Genomic DNA, 21,932 nt, shown 5'->3' with positions numbered 1-21,932 from the left:
CCCTGCTATCCAATGGGCATGTGCGTCCTTGCAGATCCAAGATGGCGTCAGTTTCCTCGAAAGGCAGCGCAACGAGATGGTCCCAGTCAATCATTCAGTCGGCAAAAATCATGGCGTCTGCCAGTACGGGGAGCAGGGTGTCCTGCGGGAGAGATTTGAATTGTGTGCCGGAGGTTGCCGACACGTTAGCCGCGGTCGCCAAACTTGGGTAAGGAGCATACAGCAATCTACAGGTTATTTTTTTTCATTGGAAGTGAGTTTAAGAGAGGTGTGTGCTGGGTTGCTAGCATAGTGCGTGATGCTTGCTAAGCTAGCCGGTGAATTACCAGCACGTGCCGAATCACAACGATGCTTGACTCTGGTGCCCAGTCTCTTATGCTCGTACAGGCTATTCTGTTCATGTTCGCGAGCTGGCTGGGGGACAGTTAGGCAAACAGGTTTACGTTTTACACCTGGCTGACTTTTTTTTCAAATCATATCAATGATAAAACTCTTATTTCTTTCTCTGATGTCCAGGTTTGACTTCCTGTGCATGCCCCTGTTCCACCCGAGGTTCAAGAGAGAGTTTGAGTTGGATCCCGCTAAATCCCGACTTGGTGCCCAGACCCGGTCAGATCTGCTGCTGTGTGGAAGAGGTTAGTCCTTCTACTATCTTCTATTAAGTCAGGTGTTAATAGTCATTAACTTGTTTTAAGTTCTTTCTAGACAGTTGATAACTGTACCACTCTATGCTGGAATAGGCCCATTGTAAAACCATAGGTGATGGATGACTTGATGGTTGATTAAATGACAGATCAAGAGTAAACTTCCATATAAAATGTTAATACAGATAACAGGCATTTGCTCCTGAATTCCAGTTTTTCTTGTTGAACCACTCAGAATCATTTACTGTTATTATAATAGCCACACTAGTTTCTATGCCTGTTCAAGTTTCATCATGTTCAGTTGTATTATGTACTGGGCACCCTGCTGCCCAGTACATAATATTACCTGCTAACACTAATGTACAGTTCACCCAGATGTACAGTATATTACCACATAGGCAGGCACAGGGTTGCTTCTCTAACTTTTAAACCACCTCACTCCTTTTGTTACAGATCTAGTTTATATTCTCAGACATAATATTGCTCCTTTGGTTTGGTTTATTGACAGCATTCTAATATATTTATTAAATACAGTACAACATATCATAATCTGTTGCTGTAAAGTTTTCCTTCCCTCTTGGTATAAGAACGAGAAAGTCTGAACGTCATTTAATCAACTTCCCTGGTCTTGACTCAGTTTATTAAGACCAAAAACAGGCATTCAACATGTGACATGATGAATCTTTGAAAATGTGAACGTAAAGGCTGGAAAATTGAATCAATCAATTTAAAAGTAAACGCCCAAATAAATCACATCATCCAGAATATTATATATAGACACATTTCCTGGCTGCTGTAACACTGCATTTTTTCACTGGGATTATTAAAACACTGTTCTCTTTGTACCATCACTAACAAAAGGGGTTCTCATATTATCTCAAATTATCATAGATTAAATATCAACTTCAGCCCTTTTTCACACTTGGTTTAGGACCAGAAAACTGAGAGCTTGGATGACTCAAGGGATTTTTTAAATACCCATTATGCTTTGTCTAGATTGGAATACTCTTATTGTTGGGAAGCTCTCTCCATGGATCGAAGCGGATTCAGAAATCGAGACAGAGCGCAGGAACTCGGAGGCCGTAAGTTCCTACACTTTTTTTTATTTTTTAAAGAGGGTTCTTTGATCTCAAGATGTTGTAGCACGAGTCAACTCATGGTCTCCAGTCTCTTGTATCTACCCCTCCTAACATGGGTCGTCATGTCCTCCCCTTCATGCTCTCATCATTCTTTTTCAGGCTCTGGCGCAGGAGCTTAACTTCTCGGCTTACCTGGGTCTGCCTGTCTTCATGATTCCTCTGAGGGGCCCTCATAATGCCAATTTAGCCCGCCTGCTACTGAACCACATCCACACCGGACACCACACCTCAAATGTAAGACACAGCGTTAAGAAAAACTCAATATGCACATATAGATTGCTTTTAGATAACAGCGAAAGCGAGACATGAAGCTGAAGTCATCAGTTAACTGCTGTTGTCCTCTGTGTCTGAATAGTTCTGGATACGTGTCCCGCTAATGGCGTCAGAGGACATGCGGGAAGATCTCATTGAGAATGAAGCGACCTCTTGCATCGATGACACTAGTGTTGATGAGAAGACCTGGAGCTGGTGAGTTTCATGAAAGCCCCACTTCCCGAGCAGTCGAGTGTTGTCTGTGTGCTAAAACAGTTGTCATTGATTTCCTTTAAAATCCTGATTCACTTTCTTTACCCGCCTCTGGTCTTTCAGGTGGCACTCATTTAGAACCCTTTGTGATTACAACAAGAGGATCTGTCTCGGTGAGAGAGCACACTGTGAAGCAGCTGCCTTGGGCAAAGTCAGTGTATTAAGAAATAATTATGTCATTATATCTGCTACTAAAAATTTACTGTGTTGTATTCTTAAAGCTATTGAAGTCGGAGCAGACATGCCGTCAGATGCTGTGATAGATAAGTGGCTCGGGGAACCTATCAAAGCAGCCATACTTCCCACCAGCATCTTCCTAACTAATAAGAAGGGCTTCCCTGTTTTGTCAAAAGCCCATCAGCGAATAATCTTCCGTCTTTTCAAGGTACAAAATAATAATTACAAGCTGTTTTTATTGAAAAGAAATTAACCAAATGTCTAGGTATTATTTTAATACAAACAATCTCTTTACATAGTTGGAGGCCCAGTTCATCTTCATGGGCACCAGTCGCCACACTGACAAGGACTTCAGATCCTACCTGCAGTACCTGGAATACCTCAACCAGAACCGGCCCGCACCCAATGCGTATGAGCTCTTTGCAAAGGGTTACGAAGACTACCTGCAGTCTCCCCTCCAGGTAAGAAAGTGCTTATTTGTGTTCATGTATCTGAAATAAATGTGTTTTTACCTTTTGACAGTGAAGACTGAAGAGTGTTTTTCTCTCTTCCCTGTAGCCCCTCATGGACAACCTGGAGTCTCAGACATATGAAGTGTTTGAGAAGGATCCTATTAAATACTCACAGTACCAACAAGTAAGGCCATTAGACAAAGTGGTAACTGCACCCGCTGGAACATTTTCACAGTACTGGAGAACCGTAGAGCACAAGTTGACAAGCCACAAACAGAACTTTGTTTGCGCCATAGACAAATACAGTTTATCCACAGTGTTATTTCGTCTATAAAATTGCAGTGGCAGTGTCTAAAAGTCTACACAGAACCGTCTGGAGGTTACGACCTGTTCACAGTGACATTGTTTGTAGTGTCTAATCTCACACAGCAGATATGCTCCATCAAATTAACAGTGTTTATTGACTTTCACATGAAGCAGAGTTTTCTCCTGTGTCTAATGAACCATAACCCTTAAAAGCCCCCATCCATATTCCACATGCCACTGCCCTCTGTACATAGTGAACTTGAACAGCGTCTACACCAGTCAAAACCCTGACTTAAATATTCTCGTGTAAATGAAAACCAAAGTGAACCAACACACACTGAGATGATGTTTATTTTTACTTTGATTTTTCATTTAAGTTGTGTCTGTGACCAACCAGCACCTGATGGGCTGATATTGGCTGAGCGTGGGGAGTTTCGTTCAATACTTATGTGAATCTTCAATCAACTGGAAAAAAAACCTTCCCTACTTAGTGTGTAGCCTGCTGAGAATCTTAAAATTATAAGGCACTTTGGTTTGGTGAGCAGTCTGGTATTAGTCAGCCTGGTGATCACAGTTTGCCCAGCTTTTGATCTTTGAGCCACTGCAGGGAGGATGATGGAAGCTCACCAAATGATTTAACCACAAAAACAAAAAAATATTCAGCCACAAAACAAACAAAAAAAAGAAAAGCAGTGTAGCAGCACTGAACGGGGAGTTGCTGTGAACAGGACTTGGGCATCACTGACTTGTCTCTTTCTGTTTAAATTCCGGTGAAAGACGTAGAGCTGACGGATAGAGCTGTAAATGTTGTAGAGCCATTTAATGCACAGCTACGGTCCAGCACAACATCCCCAAATGTCTGTGACTTAGTGAATGATGGTGATGAAGTTACACCATTGGTCAGCTGACCGAGTGTTGGACTTTACACAGTTCCACAACAGTTTTCATTTTTAGAAACCTTTTAGTGACTTTTTTTTTTTTTTTTTTTCTTTCTTTCACAAAAGCATCTAACGACAGTTCTGACTGTTTGGACAAATCCTAGCTCATTTCCATACAAGAGAGCCACTTGCGAGCGAGACGCACACCTCAGCAGCATTTTGTCACCCAGACGGAGGCTGTGAGCTGTGTGAGACACAATAAGACAGACTGTCACTTCTAATTTTCTCTCTGAGTGAACACTTACAAGGAACTATAGCTGAACTCACTGCACAGTCTTTGTCTTTAACTCATGTGTATGGGGATTTAGTCAGACGACGTTATGTGGTGATAAAATCTTAGCAGCAGGTTGGAAATTACTTGGAAGTGACTGCTGGTTAAGTCTTAATGGGCCATATTTTATTCTTGTTTGATTATCTTATAGGTTTATCTTTTATAGACATCCAACATATTGATGCACCTGCTTATCTTTGTGTTTCCAGGCTGTATATAAATGTCTACTTGACAGAGTTCCTGAGGAGCAGAAAGACACAAATGTCCAGTGAGTAGCAGGACACAACTCTTTCAATGATTAATGACAGAATAGTGCCACAGCCTATAGCTTCATTTCTGAGAGAAGTCATGAAGCATCCTGTAAAATGATGTTTTCTCTTTCACACAGAGTGTTGATGGTGTTGGGAGCAGGTAGGGGTCCCTGGTCAATGCGTCCCTGCGTGCTGCCAGACAGGCAGACAGGAAGCTGAGGGTGTATGCTGTAGAGAAAAATCCCAATGCTGTAATCACGTGAGTATGACACTGCACTTTATGTTAAATGTGGATGTCTGTACACACTGAAGCATGCATAGGAAAAATATTAACGCACAAAAACTGAAACCATCTGAACAAAAAATCCTTTCCCTGCAAACAGAATAGCAACTGATACACACCAGTTAAAGTGGGTGTAGATGTGCAAGATCTTTCTTAAGTTACACAAATTTGTAACCCATTTTTAGTAGTTAGACTTTGCATATAATTATAGACCACTATGGAGCCTGAAACTTTGAATGCTAATGTCATTAATTTCCTGCACCACTGATGTTTTAATTGTAACTTGTTCAGGCTAGAGAATTGGCGCTTTGAGGAGTGGGGTGATCAGGTGACTGTGGTGTCATGTGACATGCGGGATTGGGCAGCACCAGAGAAAGCTGACATCATTGTCAGCGAGCTGCTTGGATCGTTTGGTGACAATGAACTCTCCCCTGAATGCTTAGATGGAGCGCAGCACTTCCTCAAAGGTAATTCACTGTTGTGTTTTAAGATGACTCTAACTGTGGCTCTTTAAATCAGCTACGTAGATGCGGTAGCTGTAGATGTACGTAGATGTCATTGAATGCAGAACACCTTCGACTGGTTACTGTATCAAACAATGTGGAAAGCATTTTTTACCCTCCATTACCTTCCATGCTTCCTTGCATCTCCAATCACTTTCTGTTTCCCCTTCTCCTTCATCTCATCTCCTTCAGATGACGGAGTCAGCATCCCCTGTTCCTACACGTCCTTCCTGGCTCCTCTGTCCTCCTCCAAGCTTTACAACGAAGTACGCAGCTGCCGGGAGCGTGACAAGGACCCAGAGTGCCATTTTGAGACGCCCTACGTAGTGCGTCTCCATAACTTCCACCAGTTGGCTGAACCCAAACCATGCTTCACCTTCACACACCCCACAACAGGTAGATAAAAACACACTAAACTCCCAATTTAAAAGTACACTATACACATTACCATAATGTGATATAAATATGTTGACCATTGTTTCTTTCTTCTTTCAGATATGAACAATAACCGGTATCAGTGCCTCAGATTCTCAGTTGGTTGTAACTCGGTGCTGCATGGCTTTGCTGGCTACTTTGAAACCACACTGTACAAAGACGTCACACTCAGTAAGTCGGCTCAGTGAAGAGGAATCGTGTTGTGCTGAGATTTGGTTTAAATATTAATGTTAATATTGTGTGTGTTTGTTTCAGGTATAAAACCAGACACACATTCACCTGGAATGTTCTCCTGGTTCCCCATCCTTTTCCCCCTCAAAGTGAGTTATAGTCTCTTCTTAATTGATTTCCTTTTATTTTACATTAAAAAAAATAAGCCATATGTTCAGAGTAATATTCCTTTTTTTCCCTTTGTTCCTTCCAATAGCAACCCATCTCCATAACCCGGGACGATGATGTTACAGTGAGGTTCTGGCGCTGCAACAATGGGAAGAAGGTGTGGTATGAATGGGCCGTGACCGAGCCCTCCTGCTCCGCCATCCACAACCCAGCAGGACGCTCCTACACCATCGGCCTGTGAAGATGACACATCAGCACACCCGTCAACAGGCATACACACACACCTTCCAGTGAGACTCAGTGGCAGTTGAAGTGGGGCGGCCTGGTTTGTTTTTTATATACACAGTTAAAACCTGGACTTGAGGTGTGAGCCCTTAGTCAGTCCGGTCTGGGTTTTAAACCTCCAATGGTAGCACTTTTCAGCCGGCAATGAAATTTAAAAGATTCGGTAAACCAGATTTTTCAGTCTTATGTTCTCAGAATTTGCTGTAGAAGTCTGTTTCATCAGGCATGGATCATCATCTCTACACAAAGTGTGTTGTTGCTGTGAGAACGGCTCATTCAGATTAGGTCAAACATCTTGCCACCGGTTTGTCATGTTTTACGGTTTCTTTCCCCACCCCTCTGAACAGGCATTGCAGACATACACACTCAATCCACCCAGACCTTTGCCTTATCAAATACACATTCCATACCAATTCTTACATAATGACAAAAGACCCCTTCCCTCAGCACCGAGGGCGAGAAGAGGGTTATGTATTCAGGTCACATACCATGTTGTTTTGGGGGTGTCTCTTCATACCTTTGTTATTTTGTTTCTGTATGTTTGAACCATGTTAATAAAGACAACACTGTAATGTTCTCCGTATGCTTTGCAAGTTCTTGGGATTGGAACATAAATAATCATAGAAATTTGTGAATAATTTTAGAATGACAGCAGGGGCAGTGCAGTTTGTTTAAAGGAGGTGACAACCTAAGGTAAGAATGTGACTTGTCCAGTAGGTGTCACCCTTAGGTTACAGCCTGTAGTGTAACACGCTCCACCTCCTGGTCCCCACCTGCTCTGTACCCTTCTCTGTGCATACTTGACCATACCATTACTTGAGTCTATGAGTATAGCCCACAAACACGCCCTGCCTGGTCTTATCATGCTTGGCGTGCTTGGCATGATAACACCACTTGTTCACAAGTGACATACAAGTTGCATTTGCTCAAGATAGACACACAGCTAGGGCCAAAAATGTTTCAAATCTTTTGACTGCCTGTGCAATTTTAACATGAGATTATGGTAATGTTTTAAAGAATTGCCATTTTTATTTGAAAAGTGGCGTAAATTGAAATGCAGATCGTATACTTGTAACAGAGTTAATGTATTAAGCTTACACTACAGTTTTTTAGTTTACGTTTTGAGAAGGAGAACATTAGTCACACCTACAAAAATGCAAAGGATGCTATGATAAACTCCAAGACTTGTGTCCATTGTAGTTCTTGATCTTGCAGAGATAATCTCACTGGCTACAACCAACCCAATAAATACCTATATTCTCGTTAACATTCTCAGAACACTCACTCCAAGTTAAACATAATATATATATATAATTTGGATGGAATTTCCTATAAATATATATATATAGGAAATTCCATCCAAATTGTAAGTAGGATGATAAGTCTACAACAAAAAACAAAACAAATGAACAAAACTGGTGAGAAGCAATCTTATTTCATGTTAATTTGAGCAATTTACCAATAATTTTTGTTATTTAAAGTATACATGACCCACATTTGAAATATGCATTATTTTGGAAGCAGCACTACACCTCCAATTTTTTGGCCATTCAATCAGTTTGAATGGACATGCTCTTTGCTGTAGGAACTTAATCATCTTTCAATGGAAAAAACAGAGACCTGGGTCCTCACTACAGAGGGCGGGGCCTACGACGTGTTGACAATTCGGGCCACGCTGATTGGTTGAAAATAACCAGCTTTTCTATTTATCGAGGCTGTCAGCTGGAGGTCTTTTGTTATCCCTCTCATCGCGGTCTCCCCCACAGGAATAATGGCAAACATGAAGCCAGTCACTTAACAGCAAGCTTCCAGGGGGTTTTCAGGCTACCGCAGCTGCTGGAAAGGTGGGTCAGCTCTGTATGAATGACTTTTTCTCAAGTTTTATTCAGTGAAAAAAAAAACAAACAAAAAAAAAAACAGGAGGTTCCTGCTGATGAGTTTAATTGCAAATTCCAACAGTCTAGTTGGTAACTACAGAAAACTCGGCTTAGTCTCGCGCGATGCACGTTAAAAATGTGAATTTGAACTTCAACATCTAACATTTACGGGTTAAGTTAACGTCTTTTCAGCGACTCATTGTGTCAAACAAACTGAAGTGTTTTCAAAGTCTGTTTGTGGCCATGACAAAAAAAAAAAAAAAAAACCCTCCACGTAAAGTGGCGGGGCCGTTCATCTTGTGGCACTCTGAATTATTAATGCCGGGATGCGGGATCTAATTTTAGCTCCACTGTAGCCAACTGAAAAGATGGAAACCACTGCCTTCAGCATTTTTGAAATCTAACGGCTCGAGAGAAAGTGGTGGTGAAATTACTCAGCAAATGTGTCCGGGAAATGAGATTTACAGAGCTATTTTTAATTTATTTTTTTAAATTTATTTTTAAACAATGCTACCATAATTCCTGATTCATGCATTGGTAGGCTTTAAGTAGGGCGACGTTGCCCCCGTCACCTGAGGCACAAAGGAGGCAGACACACCGGGCAGCAGGATGAGCGAGGGTCCGAAGAAGCGGAGAGGCAGCAGCGGGGGAGATCAGCCGGAGTCGCCAGCCTCTGAGTCGGGTGTGGGGAAAGATGCAGGAGGAAGCTCCGGGGTAGCTCTGAAAAAACAAATCGGCCTAGTCAGCGCCTGTGGCATCATAGTGGGTAAGTCCATTCACATGAATTGTACTATTACTATCAAATATTACACCCACCCCACCCCCACCCCCAGGCAGTGAAGCACCCACCGATTTTTACAAGATCAACTATATGTTAATGAAACGACAATTTTCCAAATAAAGAGCCCATTTCATACCAGTTGGTCCTTTTTATGCGTTACCAGTACTTCATACTACTACAAAAATGATTTGCCCTCCACTGCATCCTTTAAATTTAACAAACAAACCAAAACAACAACGAACCAAAAATCCATTAAGTTGTCCGACTACATATAGTATGATATTGATAAACTAGTGGCAACAGCTCATCAGTTTGACTTGTAATTATTTACAGCTATTTGACATCTTGTGTGTCAGTTATCACTGTTTTGAAATAATGAGGTCCAATTTTAGATCCCAGCCACCCAAGCAGTATTTGTTCATTTTAAGTACATGTTTTAAGTATTTTCATGATGTGATTGAACCATATATCTTTTACACGTACAAAGAAAATGTAGCTGAATTGAGCTGCGGTGACTTCAAAAAATACAGATATTTGCATTGCACCCTAAGTGGTTGAGCATTACCGACAGAATTCTCTACCATATGGTATTTTCAATTGCATCTTCAATCTTCTGTTGATTAATGCGCATGTTCACTGCACTCCCAGCACCATGCATCCTGCATGTGCTCTTTTATAGTCACTTTCATGTTTCCAGGGAACTGTTGGATGTCATGAAAGCTCCTCAGTGCCTGCCCACCTCCCACACATGCAGAGAAAAAAAAAAAAAAAAAACGAGTCAATAAAAAGCAATCCCACTAATGGGTGTCCACCATTGTTGAGACTGCAATTTCCATCACCATCAGAGACATTGTTGGAGTGTGTTCGCTGCACCATTGACAAAAAAATGTCTGGACCGTAATTTTTTGTGTTGGCCCGAATATGATGTATGGATTATTATGGGTGCTCCAACTATGCAGCAGATAAGCCATTTGGGCCTGTGTGGAGCCACTCTGTGTTGAAAATTGGGCCTCATTTGGTCAGCCCAAACAAAGCCCATATCTGCCATGACATGATGGGCATATACTGGGATTAAACAGTGGTGACCAGCTGGAGAACAAAGTTTTATGAATTTATTTAAAATTAATCAAATCATTATGATACTGGAAAAAAAAACATACGTAAAGTTTGATCAACAAAATATTAGCAATAGTAACAAATTAGTCCTTCGAAGTGAATCTTTTTGTAATATATTTAAACGTTTTCTGATCCCCTCTGTCTGTGGCTTCGCTGAGACACACTTGTAAGTGCAGTCTTACATGACCACAGAGGGATTTCATTCAAACTGGCCAAAGTGTCAAACAACTTATTACTATAAAATCAGAGTAAGAAGTGTCATGACTCTTCTACTCATATTTTCCACCCTTTCAGTCCCTGAGAGAGGATAATTTTATAGCCACACATAAAGCTTTACATTAGTGGTGTTCAACAAAGAAACGCACTGTATTTGCCTCCAGACCTGGATTTGTTGTTTCCTGCTGGTCCCAAGAGTCACAGGATATGAACTCATTCTTCCATCTCCTTGGGCATTAAAAGACAAACATCATGACGCAAACATAAAAATATTAGCAGCACCAATCAGCAGTGAGCTTTTAAGGGATACCTGTTTAACCAGTCCAAGTGCAGATTTTGGTTTCTGGTTTTACTAAAGAATATGAGACCATAGCTCTAGCCTAAGTATGAAGATCAATGAGTGAAAATACACTGTGGGGCAGGGCTAGACTGAGCAAATTCATTCTGTATTGGAAAAATGTGATCATATGTAAAACATGAACACCAAAGGAAATGGAGGATCATGCGACAGGAAATTGTAGCTTTTCCTTTATAGTCTGGATTCTGCTTCAGTAGTCTCATGGTTCTTTTTCTCCCACTGTTCATCAGTGTATCATCAACCAAATACCAATCTTCTGTATATCTGTAATATGGGTGGTGTATTTTATTGTATTCACATTGTTTTTTGTGTAACTTTAAAGTGGCAATAGGCAACTTTTCAAGTTTCCTCCCTTGTGTTTTATATAAGTATATAACAGAATATAATAAGTTTCACCACTGCCCATTTTAGAAAGGGCAGCAGAAAAGGTGTTCTTTGTTTAGATTATCACACAGACATAAATCATGGTTTACTATCACTATCCGTCATCAACCTCTTTGCCTCTTCTGATAACAGGGCTCTTCTTCTTTTGTTGGGTAGAGTTTCCACAGTTACTTTGGTTGTTCCACTGTCTGCCATTTCCTTAACCTTAACCCCCACGCTTAGTTTGTGCCGTAAATTGAGACTGAAATCAACATTTACTTCATAATGATAAGTTAAAGCAAAAAAAAACTATTGCCACTTTAAATTCTAACTTTGACTACAGTCTCCAGAGCATTTAAGATCTGCTCTTAATTTGTTTCTGTCTCTGTTTCACTCACTAAGGCAACATCATTGGATCGGGGATTTTTGTGAGTCCTAAGGGGGTCCTGGAGAATGCCAGCTCAGTGGGCGTGGCCATCATTGTGTGGGTTGCCACTGGAGTTATCACAGCTATTGGGGCTCTCTGCTATGCAGAATTAGGCGTGACCATCCCCAAGTCAGGGGGAGACTACTCCTATGTCAAAGACATCTTTGGAGGACTGGCTGGGTGAGAAGAAATGCTGTTTTATTTGGATTTTTTTTCTTTCCTTTGAAAGATGCTAAAATCATATTATATACAGAGGGGCTTTAACAAATATTTGCAGTTACATGAGAGTCTGTATTAAAAGGTTGTGTTCCAATCCATTATAATTCATGTAGTATTAAAATAATAAATAAGTAGTATTTATATCATATTTTTCAAAACACAGGATCAAAGTGCTTTACAATTAAAAACAGAACACAGTATAAAACACTTTAAGATTAAAATTAAATTTAAAAAAAAATTAAAAAACTGACAAACTGTTGTAGCAAGCTTTTTGTAATTAATGGGAATTTTACAGTTCACCATGTAATTAAAGCCTCATGTAGTCTAGTTTGCATTCCCAGCTTCCCAGAATGTCATTGACCCAGTTCCACTCATTTCTCTCATCTTCAACAACAATGCTCCAGTGCATTATTATAATGTACTTCAGTTAATATGCTTAATTTCCTTTTGTTTCGCACTACATTTTTCTATAACGAGGGCTGGTATTCTCACTCACTATGTGTGTGTGTGTGTGTGTGTGTGTGTGTGTGTGTGCGTGCGCGCGCAGTTGTATGCACTTGCTGGTGTGTGACAGAAATGTGTTGCCATGTCTCATTAACCCGGACTCCCTGTGTCGTCTCTCAGGTTTCTGCGCCTGTGGATTGCAGTGTTGGTCATCTACCCCACTAACCAGGCTGTGATTGCTCTCACCTTCTCTAACTACGTCCTGCAGCCTCTCTTCCCCTCCTGCCTCCCCCCAGAGACCGGGCTTCGCCTGCTGGCTGCCGTCTGTCTTTGTGAGTGATAAAATAAAACTGAAGATTGAATCTTTATTGATTGAGTTCAGTGCATTAACAGATACAGATCATGAAGGAACGCGATGAACCCCTCATTGAGGGATATTGTCCAGGATGACGAATTTAAGGCTTATTTGCTAAAGAGTCTCCTGTTGTACCTTTTTTTTTTTTTTTAACACCATTTGTTTATGAAACAGAGCTTAGAAGATTTAATTGTTGGTGAAGCTGTGCGAAAACTACTTGGCTTTCTGTGGAGGAGTTTTGTGAGACAATTTGTCTTGAGCTTGGCGAGAAGTTTGATACAAATTTTGAACAGAAAGTCTGTGTGAAAAACTGTTTGAAATAAAGGAGTTTGAAACAAATGTATCAGGCAGTGAAGGTCTAACAAAATGTGTTGTTGATTTGCCTTATGGGCAGTGTAGGAGCTGTAGTCATAGTAAAGACTAAGTAATAACTCTGCTGAATCATTGCTCTCGAATGTCATGGAATTGCTAGAGGGCTCTGTAATATGTACATGAGCAAGTACAATGTAAAGGTAAAGCAGAAACTCAAAACGTCAACCCTGAGACTGAATGTTCAAATGCTTTTGCAATTTTCTGAAGCAATTCTTACATATTTACCGGAAATCTGGCCTTTTAATTTTGGTGATTGGGGTGAATGTAGAGAATCACACAGGCCAAGCTAAACTAGCTTCACATGAGTTTCACACAAATGCAGTACAAATGCTGGCATTGTTGCCACTTTGCTATGAGAAGGTTGGCACCTAACCCAAAGTGACAAATGTTAAAATTTTCCATAAAGGGGCTTTAAAATGATATTTACACAATCAATAATCTGGACTTTGGTTTGTCATGTCCCCTTATTTCAACCAGAAGACGAGCTTTTCTGTTCAGTGTTACATTTCTGTAGCTCACTTCTGCTGGTCCTGAAGATGATTCATTCTCAAAGGCTTAAAAATGCTTTGCCAATAAGCTGATTAATTTAATTATAATAAAATAAATAAAATTTAATTAAATATTCTAAAATTAAAATGTTAAGACGATGTAAGGCATGTTAAATATTTGCGAAGGCAAAACAAATATTTAACACCAAGGGAAAGACTAATTTCCACGTGAGTGTGATCTAAATTAGCACGCACATTTTCAACTGATTATGACTAAAAATTAGATCCTATCTTTTTACATGACCCAGTTTTGCCTTTAGATATGCTATTCAGCTACAATAACCAGTGTTACTTCTGCAGTAATTTGATATTTTAAGAGAAAAAAATAGAATTTTTTACTTGTACGTTAACCTGTTTATATAGTTCATTCTGCAGCTCCTTTTCCTTTTCTTTGTTTTTGTGTGCTGCTTCAGCCATAAAGTATAAAATGTTTCTGTCTGGCTCAGGAATTTTTGTCTTGTTTCATGTTTTGAGGAATGTTTCTCAATACTCTAACTTGACCTTTTTTGTTGGAGTTACTTTAACAAAAGGTCATGTCTTTGTTATATAGGAGTATTATCTCTTGCAGCTTGAACTGCCAGTCGATGAAACATCTTAACCTACTGTGATATTATGTCTTGCTGTCCTCAGTGTTGTTGACATGGGTGAACTGCTACAGTGTGCGCTGGGCCACGTGTGTCCAAGATGTCTTCACCACTGGCAAGCTTTTGGCCCTGGGCCTAATCATAATCATGGGTGTCGTCCAAATTTGCAAAGGTAATATTTGCGAGGGGTGGGGTGTGGCAGTGTTTCCCAAACTTTTTGGCTTATAGCTTTTTTTAAAGTAAAGCACTGTCAACTGCAGCTGCATATAATAACTTTATTTGTATCTGCGATGTCTTTTGTTTGTGAAAAGTTCAGCTGAGGAATGAAATTCCCTTCTGAGTGCTTCATTTGAATATTATTTAGAGGTCTGAATAGGTGAAGTTATCCAGAGTTTCATAATAAATATGTAATTTTTTCTCTTATTTTTTGTTAATCCATTTCATCCCCCGTCCTTTTGTCCTGACCCCCAATTCACAAATCACTGTCTTGATGCTAAAATAGGGAAAAACGTTTTTGAAGTGGCCATGCTTCGGTTACCATGACAGCAATAGTCCCCTTGTGCCTCTCACAGGATTTGTGATCCTGACGGGAAAGAGATTACACTGTTTTTCATCCCACTCATAATCCAAACACACACACTCATGGACACACACACTTCCAGGCCCAGCGACAAACTCATACATGTGACTCAGCTGCCTCATATCCCACTATGTCTGAGATTGAAGCTGGAGTTGCAGGCTAATTAATATATATCTCTTTTGGGCAGAGTTTTTACTTTGTCTAGATCAGGTATTGATTATTGCTTTCCATTTATAAGAGAACCAGAGAATATTTAATGAGCTAAGACATCACACATCTTTATGCAAGTCTTTAATAACCAGAAAAATGGATAGTGTAGATACTGTATAATAAAAAAAAAAAGGTGGCAAGAAACATGGAATAATAAACTGAAAGACCTTTTCTCAACTTATCAGAACATTGTATGTTGTGTTTGGCGCCCTCTGCTGCTCAGACTGTGGTAGTGAAAAGCAGTTCACATCATGTTTATTTTGTTTTCAGTGAAATCTGATGTCTGTTTTTTGGTTCACAGGTCACTATTACTGGTTGGAGCCAGTACATGCCTTTGAGACCTTCCGTGACTATGATGTTGGTCTTATAGCTCTGTCCTTTCTGCAAGGCTCTTTTGCATATGGAGGCTGGAACTTCCTCAACTACGTCACAGAGGAGTTAGTAGACCCATACAGGTAACCTTTTTGAATCCTGCTTTTTAACCGTTGCAAATCAGCCACATTTTACAAAGGCTTGTTATAACAATTTGATTTAATCTGCACAAAAATAACATAATATATTAACAGATGAAAAAAGGATTTAAGTAAGATTAAAACTCAAATGGGCCCATGAAGACATCTCAATGAAGAAGCAGGAGGGGGTAATAAGTGTTTCAGATATCACCACATACTGAAGAAAACAAGGAAAAAAAGAACCAATAATGTGCAGACAATAGAAGACAACATGTACAAATGTAGATTTGCAGCTCACAGGCAATGTTGCTAAAAAAAGATGCAAGGAGAGAGAAGCCTGAGTTAACTTTTGTGAGAGAGGAAGATTGTGTCGCGTTATGAAGATGTTTATTCCATAGCTGAGATTCCCTGTATCGGAGAGTTGTTCTGAATATTGAAGAAGATGCAAATGATTCACACCTCTGCTGTTACTTTATATGGGCAGATTACTGTCTGTCTGAAAAAACATCCATTAATTGTTATAAATACTCAATACATCAAAGACACACACACACACGCACACGCACACACACACACACACACACACACACACACACACACACAGATAAAAATACATGTTGAATATATATTTATATTGCAAATACAGTATCTAAATCACAGAAGAGTGTGGTTGAGTATTGGATCAATGAATGAATGTAAATTTGTTAAGTCTTTGTAAAGAAAAGATCCAAGTTATAACAAGTGGAAGCCCAAACAGTTCTGTATTATGTAAACTATGGGTCAGATCTGGATTGATTGTACCTTTTGGCAGTAAATATGACAAAGTTAGATGTATTAACATTTAACATTTGTTCAAGTTAAACCATTTAGAAATGTTATGTATTTCAGTATTTCTCTCAGAAATATGTAGAGAAAATGTTTATGTAAAACAAACGAGCTTCTATCATGATGCAGTAACAAGTAACTCAGACCACATCAAAAATACATCATGTACATTTACATGCTTTAGCTACTTCCAATTATGCATCCAAAGGTTTCTCATGTTGAAGCAAAGGTTGGTAACATTTGTCAATTGAAACCTCAAACTTCAGTCACAGCAGAGGTTAATATACTGTGAATTGCAATCTTGTGTTTTTCTCCATAGGAATCTACCACTTGCAATCTTCATCTCCATCCCTGTGGTCACCTTCGTTTACGTGTTTGCCAACGTGGCCTACGTCACAGCCATGAGCCCCCAGGAACTGCTGGCGTCTAATGCTGTAGCAGTGGTGAGAAAACCGACCCACAGTCACTCAAATATGATTGAGTGTGTGGTTACGCATGTAGAGAATGCATGTAGTTAGAAACTGTCTGAGTTTTGTAATCGCCTTGAAATGACGTAGTTGCGTTGCCCTGCAGTGATATAGAGCGACCACACTGATGTGACGCATGCTCATCGTTGTAGCATAATGCCTGTAACGCTTAGCCTGGCGTCCTTTTGCATTCAGTTTCTAAATGTTTGATTAGTCGCCGTTATCGAATGTGTTTTTAACTGTGTACCTGTTTATCCTCCTCCTCTTCTCTCTCTCTCTCTCTACTCCTAATATTTCTCCCAGACATTTGGAGAGAAATTGCTAGGAGTAATGTCATGGATCATGCCCATATCTGTGGCGCTCTCCACCTTCGGGGGAGTCAATGGCTCCCTCTTCACGTCGTCGCGGTCAGTTTGTCCTCCCCCTCCCCCCTCTGTCCAATCTGTCTCCCTGTTGCAGCTTCTGTGCCTGCTGTGGTTTCTTTTATTAGTCTCATTCCGATGCTGATTTTCAGATGCACACAGAGAAACGGGATAAACAGGGTGAAAACGCAGAGCTAAACAGGAATAAAATGCTTCAGCAGTGTAAACACTCATATCTGGGGCTACAAGCTGGATTTCAGACTGTAGGGAAAATACCTGAATGGGAAATTGTTTGTCTCTATTACCACTTGAGTTATAGCAAGTACTGAGCTCATTTTACTCCTGGTTTGGTCCATTTTTCACCCTGCAGTTTCACCTCTGCTGTTCATTTATACACTGGTGTTTCCATGATCACCTGAACTGTGTTTCCTGAGCTGTTCCCTCAGCTGGTGAGTGCACACGGTGAGCGAGCACCATCTGGCTCTGCTCTCAGTACTTAACTGTCCTTGGTTCTGTCTCACAGACTGTTTTTTGCCGGAGCAAGGGAAGGCCACCTCCCACGTCTGCTGGCCATGATCCATGTCACGCGCTGCACTCCTATTCCAGCCTTACTGTTCACTGTGAGTCCTGTCCCGCTCAACACGAAACTGAACATTTACTGTCTGTCCTTTGTGTCCTTTGCCCTCTGTCCTCCCCATGTGCAAAATGTAACTTTTACCCCTTCTCGCCACATTCAGTTGATCTCCACTCTGCTGATGTTGTGCACCAGCGACATTTACACCCTCATAAACTATGTGGGTTTCATCAACTACCTCTTCTATGGCGTCACTGTCGCTGGGCAGATTGTACTGCGCATCAAACAGCCTGACATGTATCGACCCATCAAGGTAAAGACACAGATGGAGCTACTTGGGTTTTGACATTTGACAGCGGTTGTAAGTCTTTCATAAGGACTATTCACTACACTCACTGAGCACTTTATTAGGAACACCCGTACATTCATGCAAATATCCAATCAGCCAATCGTGTGGCAGCAACAGTGCACTGCATAAAATAATGCAAATACAGGTCAGCAGCTTCAGTTAATGTTCACATCAAACATCAGAATGGGGGGAAAAATATGATCTCAGGGACTCTGGACTGTGGCATGATTCTTGTTGCCAGACGGGCTGGTTTGGGTGTTATGTCTCACAGTCCATGGAGTTTTACTCGGAACAAAAAAAACATCCAGTGAACAGCAGATCTGTGGACAGAAACACCTTGTTGATGAGAGAAGTCAGAGGAGAAGACTGATTGGAGCAGACAGAACAGCTACGGTAACTCAGATAACCACTTTTTACAACTGCGTTGAGCAGACAGCATCTTAGAAATGTACAAGAGAGAAGCAGGAGATCATGTCAAGTTCCACTCAAGAACAGAAATGTGATGCTTCAGTAGGCACAGACTCGTCAAACCTGGACAGATGAAGACTGAAAAATGTGGCCTGGTCTGATCAATCTTGATTTCTGCTGAGAAATGCAGACGGTAGAGTCAGAATCAATGGACCCAACCTGCCTTGTGTCAGCAGTCTAGGCTGCGGGTGGTGGTGTAAATGTGTGGGTAATGTTTTCTTGGCACATTTTAGCCCCTTAATACCAATCAACCGTTGTTTGAATGCCACAGCTTATCTGAGTATTGTTGCTGACCATGTTCCTCCCTTTACGGCCACAGATTATCTTCCAGCATGATAATGCACCATGTCACAAAACAATAGTCATCTCAAACCTTTCGGGAGGTCCTACCCAGTATTACAATGCTGTTCCTAAAAAAAAAATAAAAAAGTTCACATTGAGTGTATTAAATATTCTGCTGTCTTTGCAAGATTCTGATATTACTTGTTTTGGCTGAAGCCTAATTTATGACCAGTTTCAGAAATCCTTTGAAATCTCGATCACAATTACTATTAACTTAAAGGTCAAAAGTAACTTCCATGCTGCACAGAAAAGAGGTCCAAAATGAAATTTCTCCCTTCCACTGTTTAATAATATCATTTCAGAGTTAAATGTGGAGCCTGCGGGTTTCTACAGGTGTATTCACACAGAATATGTGAATTTTATGTTTCAAGTTTTAATTAAAATTTGATGTAAAGGTAAACTGTTTTATTTTTGTTTTCTGATTGTTTTTATTTTCGTCTTTCATTTAACTGCATTTTAAGCTGGCATGTAGATGTGAATGGATATCTGTCCCTCATCCTGCAGGTGAGCCTCATATGGCCAGTGATCTACCTGCTCTTCTGGGCCTTCCTGCTGGTCTTCTCCCTCTACTCTGAGCCTTTGGTTTGTGGTATTGGACTGGCCATCATGATGACCGGTGTCCCTGCATACTTCCTGGGAGTCTACTGGGAAAACAAACCACCGTGTTTTAATATCGCTATTGGTAAGGCAACATCATGGTGGCATTGTTATGGAATGACTATAGTATAATAGTTCTGTTTTAAAGGTGCATTCACACAGTTAATGTATGTTTCATTAAATTTCTAGACCTCCATCTGTTCAGTGTGAGCAGCTGAAAATGCATGCAAATGAGCAGCTGAGGTGTGCTGTGAGTTTCTGCACATATTCAAGTGAACTGCAGTGTGGTTCATTATTAAACACGGGGTAAAGAGGTTCCAGAACAAAGATGTTCAGTTTTGCCTCATTTGTTTGCACTATATGTGATGCTGTTTCACTTATAATTGGCCATTTTAAATCATTAACTGTAACAATTCAGCTGAACTGATTTTTTTCTATTATGGTTCAGACTAAAGACTCATACTCTGTGTGACTGCACCACTAGATACTAAACTAGATTTTTTTTTTTTTTTTTTTTTTTTTTTTATGAAATGTCAACCAAGTTTGATAAAGAACCATTCTCTTCTAATATAAAAATGATTTCCCTGGTCTCTCCCATCCCCAACTGTATCCAGGTAAAATGACTCATCTGTGCCAAAAGCTCTGTTCAGTGGTCTACCCAGACATTACAGAGAACCCAGAGGCCAACAGTCCGCAAAAGAAAGACGAGGGAGGAGGGGAAAATTGATAAAGCCCTCAAATGGCTGCTGAACATCTGCACAGACGATTCCATGGATGTGGATCAAGGATTTAAAAAAAAAAAAAAAAAGAAGCATGGGGAAGAGTCCCAGAAAGATGAGCATACTTATTCACTTCATGAAAACCTTAATACTCTAAAATGGTGTACAGTACTGGACTGTGTTGCTCTGTTTTTCACTGGCCTTAATTCTGGACACACTTGTTTCAGCGTATGAGTGTTTGAGATGAAATATCACTTGCACTCAACAGAAGTGATGAATCACTGCCATTTTTTTGTTTTCACCTCAGTCTTTAAACCATCTCCCTTTTTTTTTGTCTTTGACTGTTTTGTGTGGAAAAATATTTTTATGTGCAAGCCCATCATAATCAACGTTGTCTTTATACTGCATACTCTATGTATTGTTTATGCTCAGCTCATTACAGCAACACTAAACTTCAATTTTCCAGATGCTTTAATGGCTTTTATTCTCATTGGACTCACAACATTCAAAATGTTCCCCTTTTTAAAATACATCCTTGCATTTGAATCTCTGCTTCTGATCATCCCCATGGAAAGTTGTTTACCTGGTGATTATTGTACATTTAGTCTTGTGAAACAGGTTTTCCTTGAAAATAAGTTCTTGGCACCAAAGCACTGCAGCTCTTCTTAAATATAAAAAAAACAATCCACATGCATGAAGAGAAGTCACACCGAAAAAACTGCCATGTTCATTTTCCTCCACTCTCTGTCATTGCAATTTGTTGACATGAACACAAAGCTCATGATAGAAATAAATAAATATCCCTGGGAAGTCTCCACAATAGATCAGCAATACATATTTATCATGTGACTTTCTCTGGTATTTTTATCACCTGGATTTTGTCTTGGACACGTTTGAAACCTCTCAGATAATGGGGTGCATAGTTGTCTTCATAAAGTCTCAAATTTTGTTGGATTGTACTGCTGTGGCATTGGCATTGTGCTGCTTTCCTCACCTCATCAATGTTTCATCCACCTGCTGGAATACCTGACGTAGAAGGGGTGGTGCCCACGCACGATGAGTGATCAAATTGCGGAAGTAAAGGGAAGGAATGACAAGTCTAGGTGGGTCAAGGTGTCACACCACCAAGAATAAGACTGGAAACAAAATGAAATTTTCCTTCAAAATAAAGGTCAGTGACGCTGTAATCCATTTAAATGTGGTAATTAATGCAGTTTACGTCATATTTAATTGTATATATTTATATACATATAAACCTCCATCAAGTACAGTCCACATAGAAGCCTATGCGTGAGAGATTATTTTCATCTTGGCTAGAAGTCCTGCAAACAATCAGTAATGCATATTCCCAAAAAATTTCAAAGCAATCAATTCAATTACTGCAAATCAATGCCACACAGTAAACCCTGGGACCTGGACCCTTGAGGGTCTGGGGCAGTGGTATACTTTGAAAACTTAATTCTTTTGACTATCTGGTGTTTTGGGGTCTTGTCTGATCTTCTAATTTACTGGAGTAATAGGTCCTTTCCACAATAAACTTTTTTTCACAAATCCAGAGGTGTAATTATTGACATTAATAGGGTCATAACAACCACTGAAGACACCGAGGTCATGCCATTGGTGTTTTTTTTAATTTGGGGGTTTTAATCACCTTATGATGATTGTACAGAAACACAAACAGTAAAGTACATGGTGGGCTATTTGGGGCTGATCTATGGGATGGTTGATAAATGTTTTAATATTAAAAAAAATAAATAAGCAAAGCATTAGTAATACCTG

The 21,932-nt window shown here is 40.1% G+C and overlaps 2 protein-coding genes across 2 annotated transcripts; both read left to right on the top strand.

The window, feature by feature from the left end:
- The first annotated feature begins 77 nt into the window (after window positions 1–77).
- On the top strand, window positions 78–7,124 carry prmt5 (protein arginine methyltransferase 5). The gene is given in 17 exon segments (XM_056391688.1): window positions 78–208; window positions 517–635; window positions 1,641–1,726; window positions 1,883–2,017; window positions 2,139–2,251; window positions 2,372–2,421; window positions 2,530–2,693; window positions 2,785–2,946; window positions 3,044–3,121; window positions 4,662–4,720; window positions 4,841–4,872; window positions 4,875–4,962; window positions 5,278–5,453; window positions 5,682–5,885; window positions 5,985–6,095; window positions 6,180–6,244; window positions 6,352–7,124. Coding segments are annotated over 17 exon segments (1,893 nt in total). The 5' UTR covers window positions 78–110; the 3' UTR covers window positions 6,505–7,124.
- A 1,122-nt stretch (window positions 7,125–8,246) lies between these two features.
- Window positions 8,247–21,704, top strand: slc7a8b (solute carrier family 7 member 8b). Its single transcript, XM_056392272.1, has 12 exons — window positions 8,247–8,392; window positions 8,967–9,191; window positions 11,662–11,866; window positions 12,530–12,681; window positions 14,255–14,380; window positions 15,300–15,453; window positions 16,595–16,718; window positions 17,046–17,149; window positions 17,628–17,724; window positions 17,842–17,991; window positions 19,342–19,519; window positions 20,049–21,704. The coding sequence occupies exons 2-12, from the start codon at window positions 9,035–9,037 to the stop codon at window positions 20,159–20,161; spliced, it is 1,560 nt and encodes a 519-aa protein (XP_056248247.1). The 5' UTR covers window positions 8,247–8,392; window positions 8,967–9,034; the 3' UTR covers window positions 20,162–21,704.
- Window positions 21,705–21,932: the final 228 nt, after the last annotated feature.

Source organism: Seriola aureovittata, chromosome 12 (assembly GCF_021018895.1).
Source record: "Seriola aureovittata isolate HTS-2021-v1 ecotype China chromosome 12, ASM2101889v1, whole genome shotgun sequence".
Lineage (NCBI taxonomy): Eukaryota > Metazoa > Chordata > Actinopteri > Carangiformes > Carangidae > Seriola > Seriola aureovittata.
The sequence above is the reverse complement of the archived record's forward strand: the minus strand, read 5'-3'. Positions and strand labels throughout refer to the sequence as shown.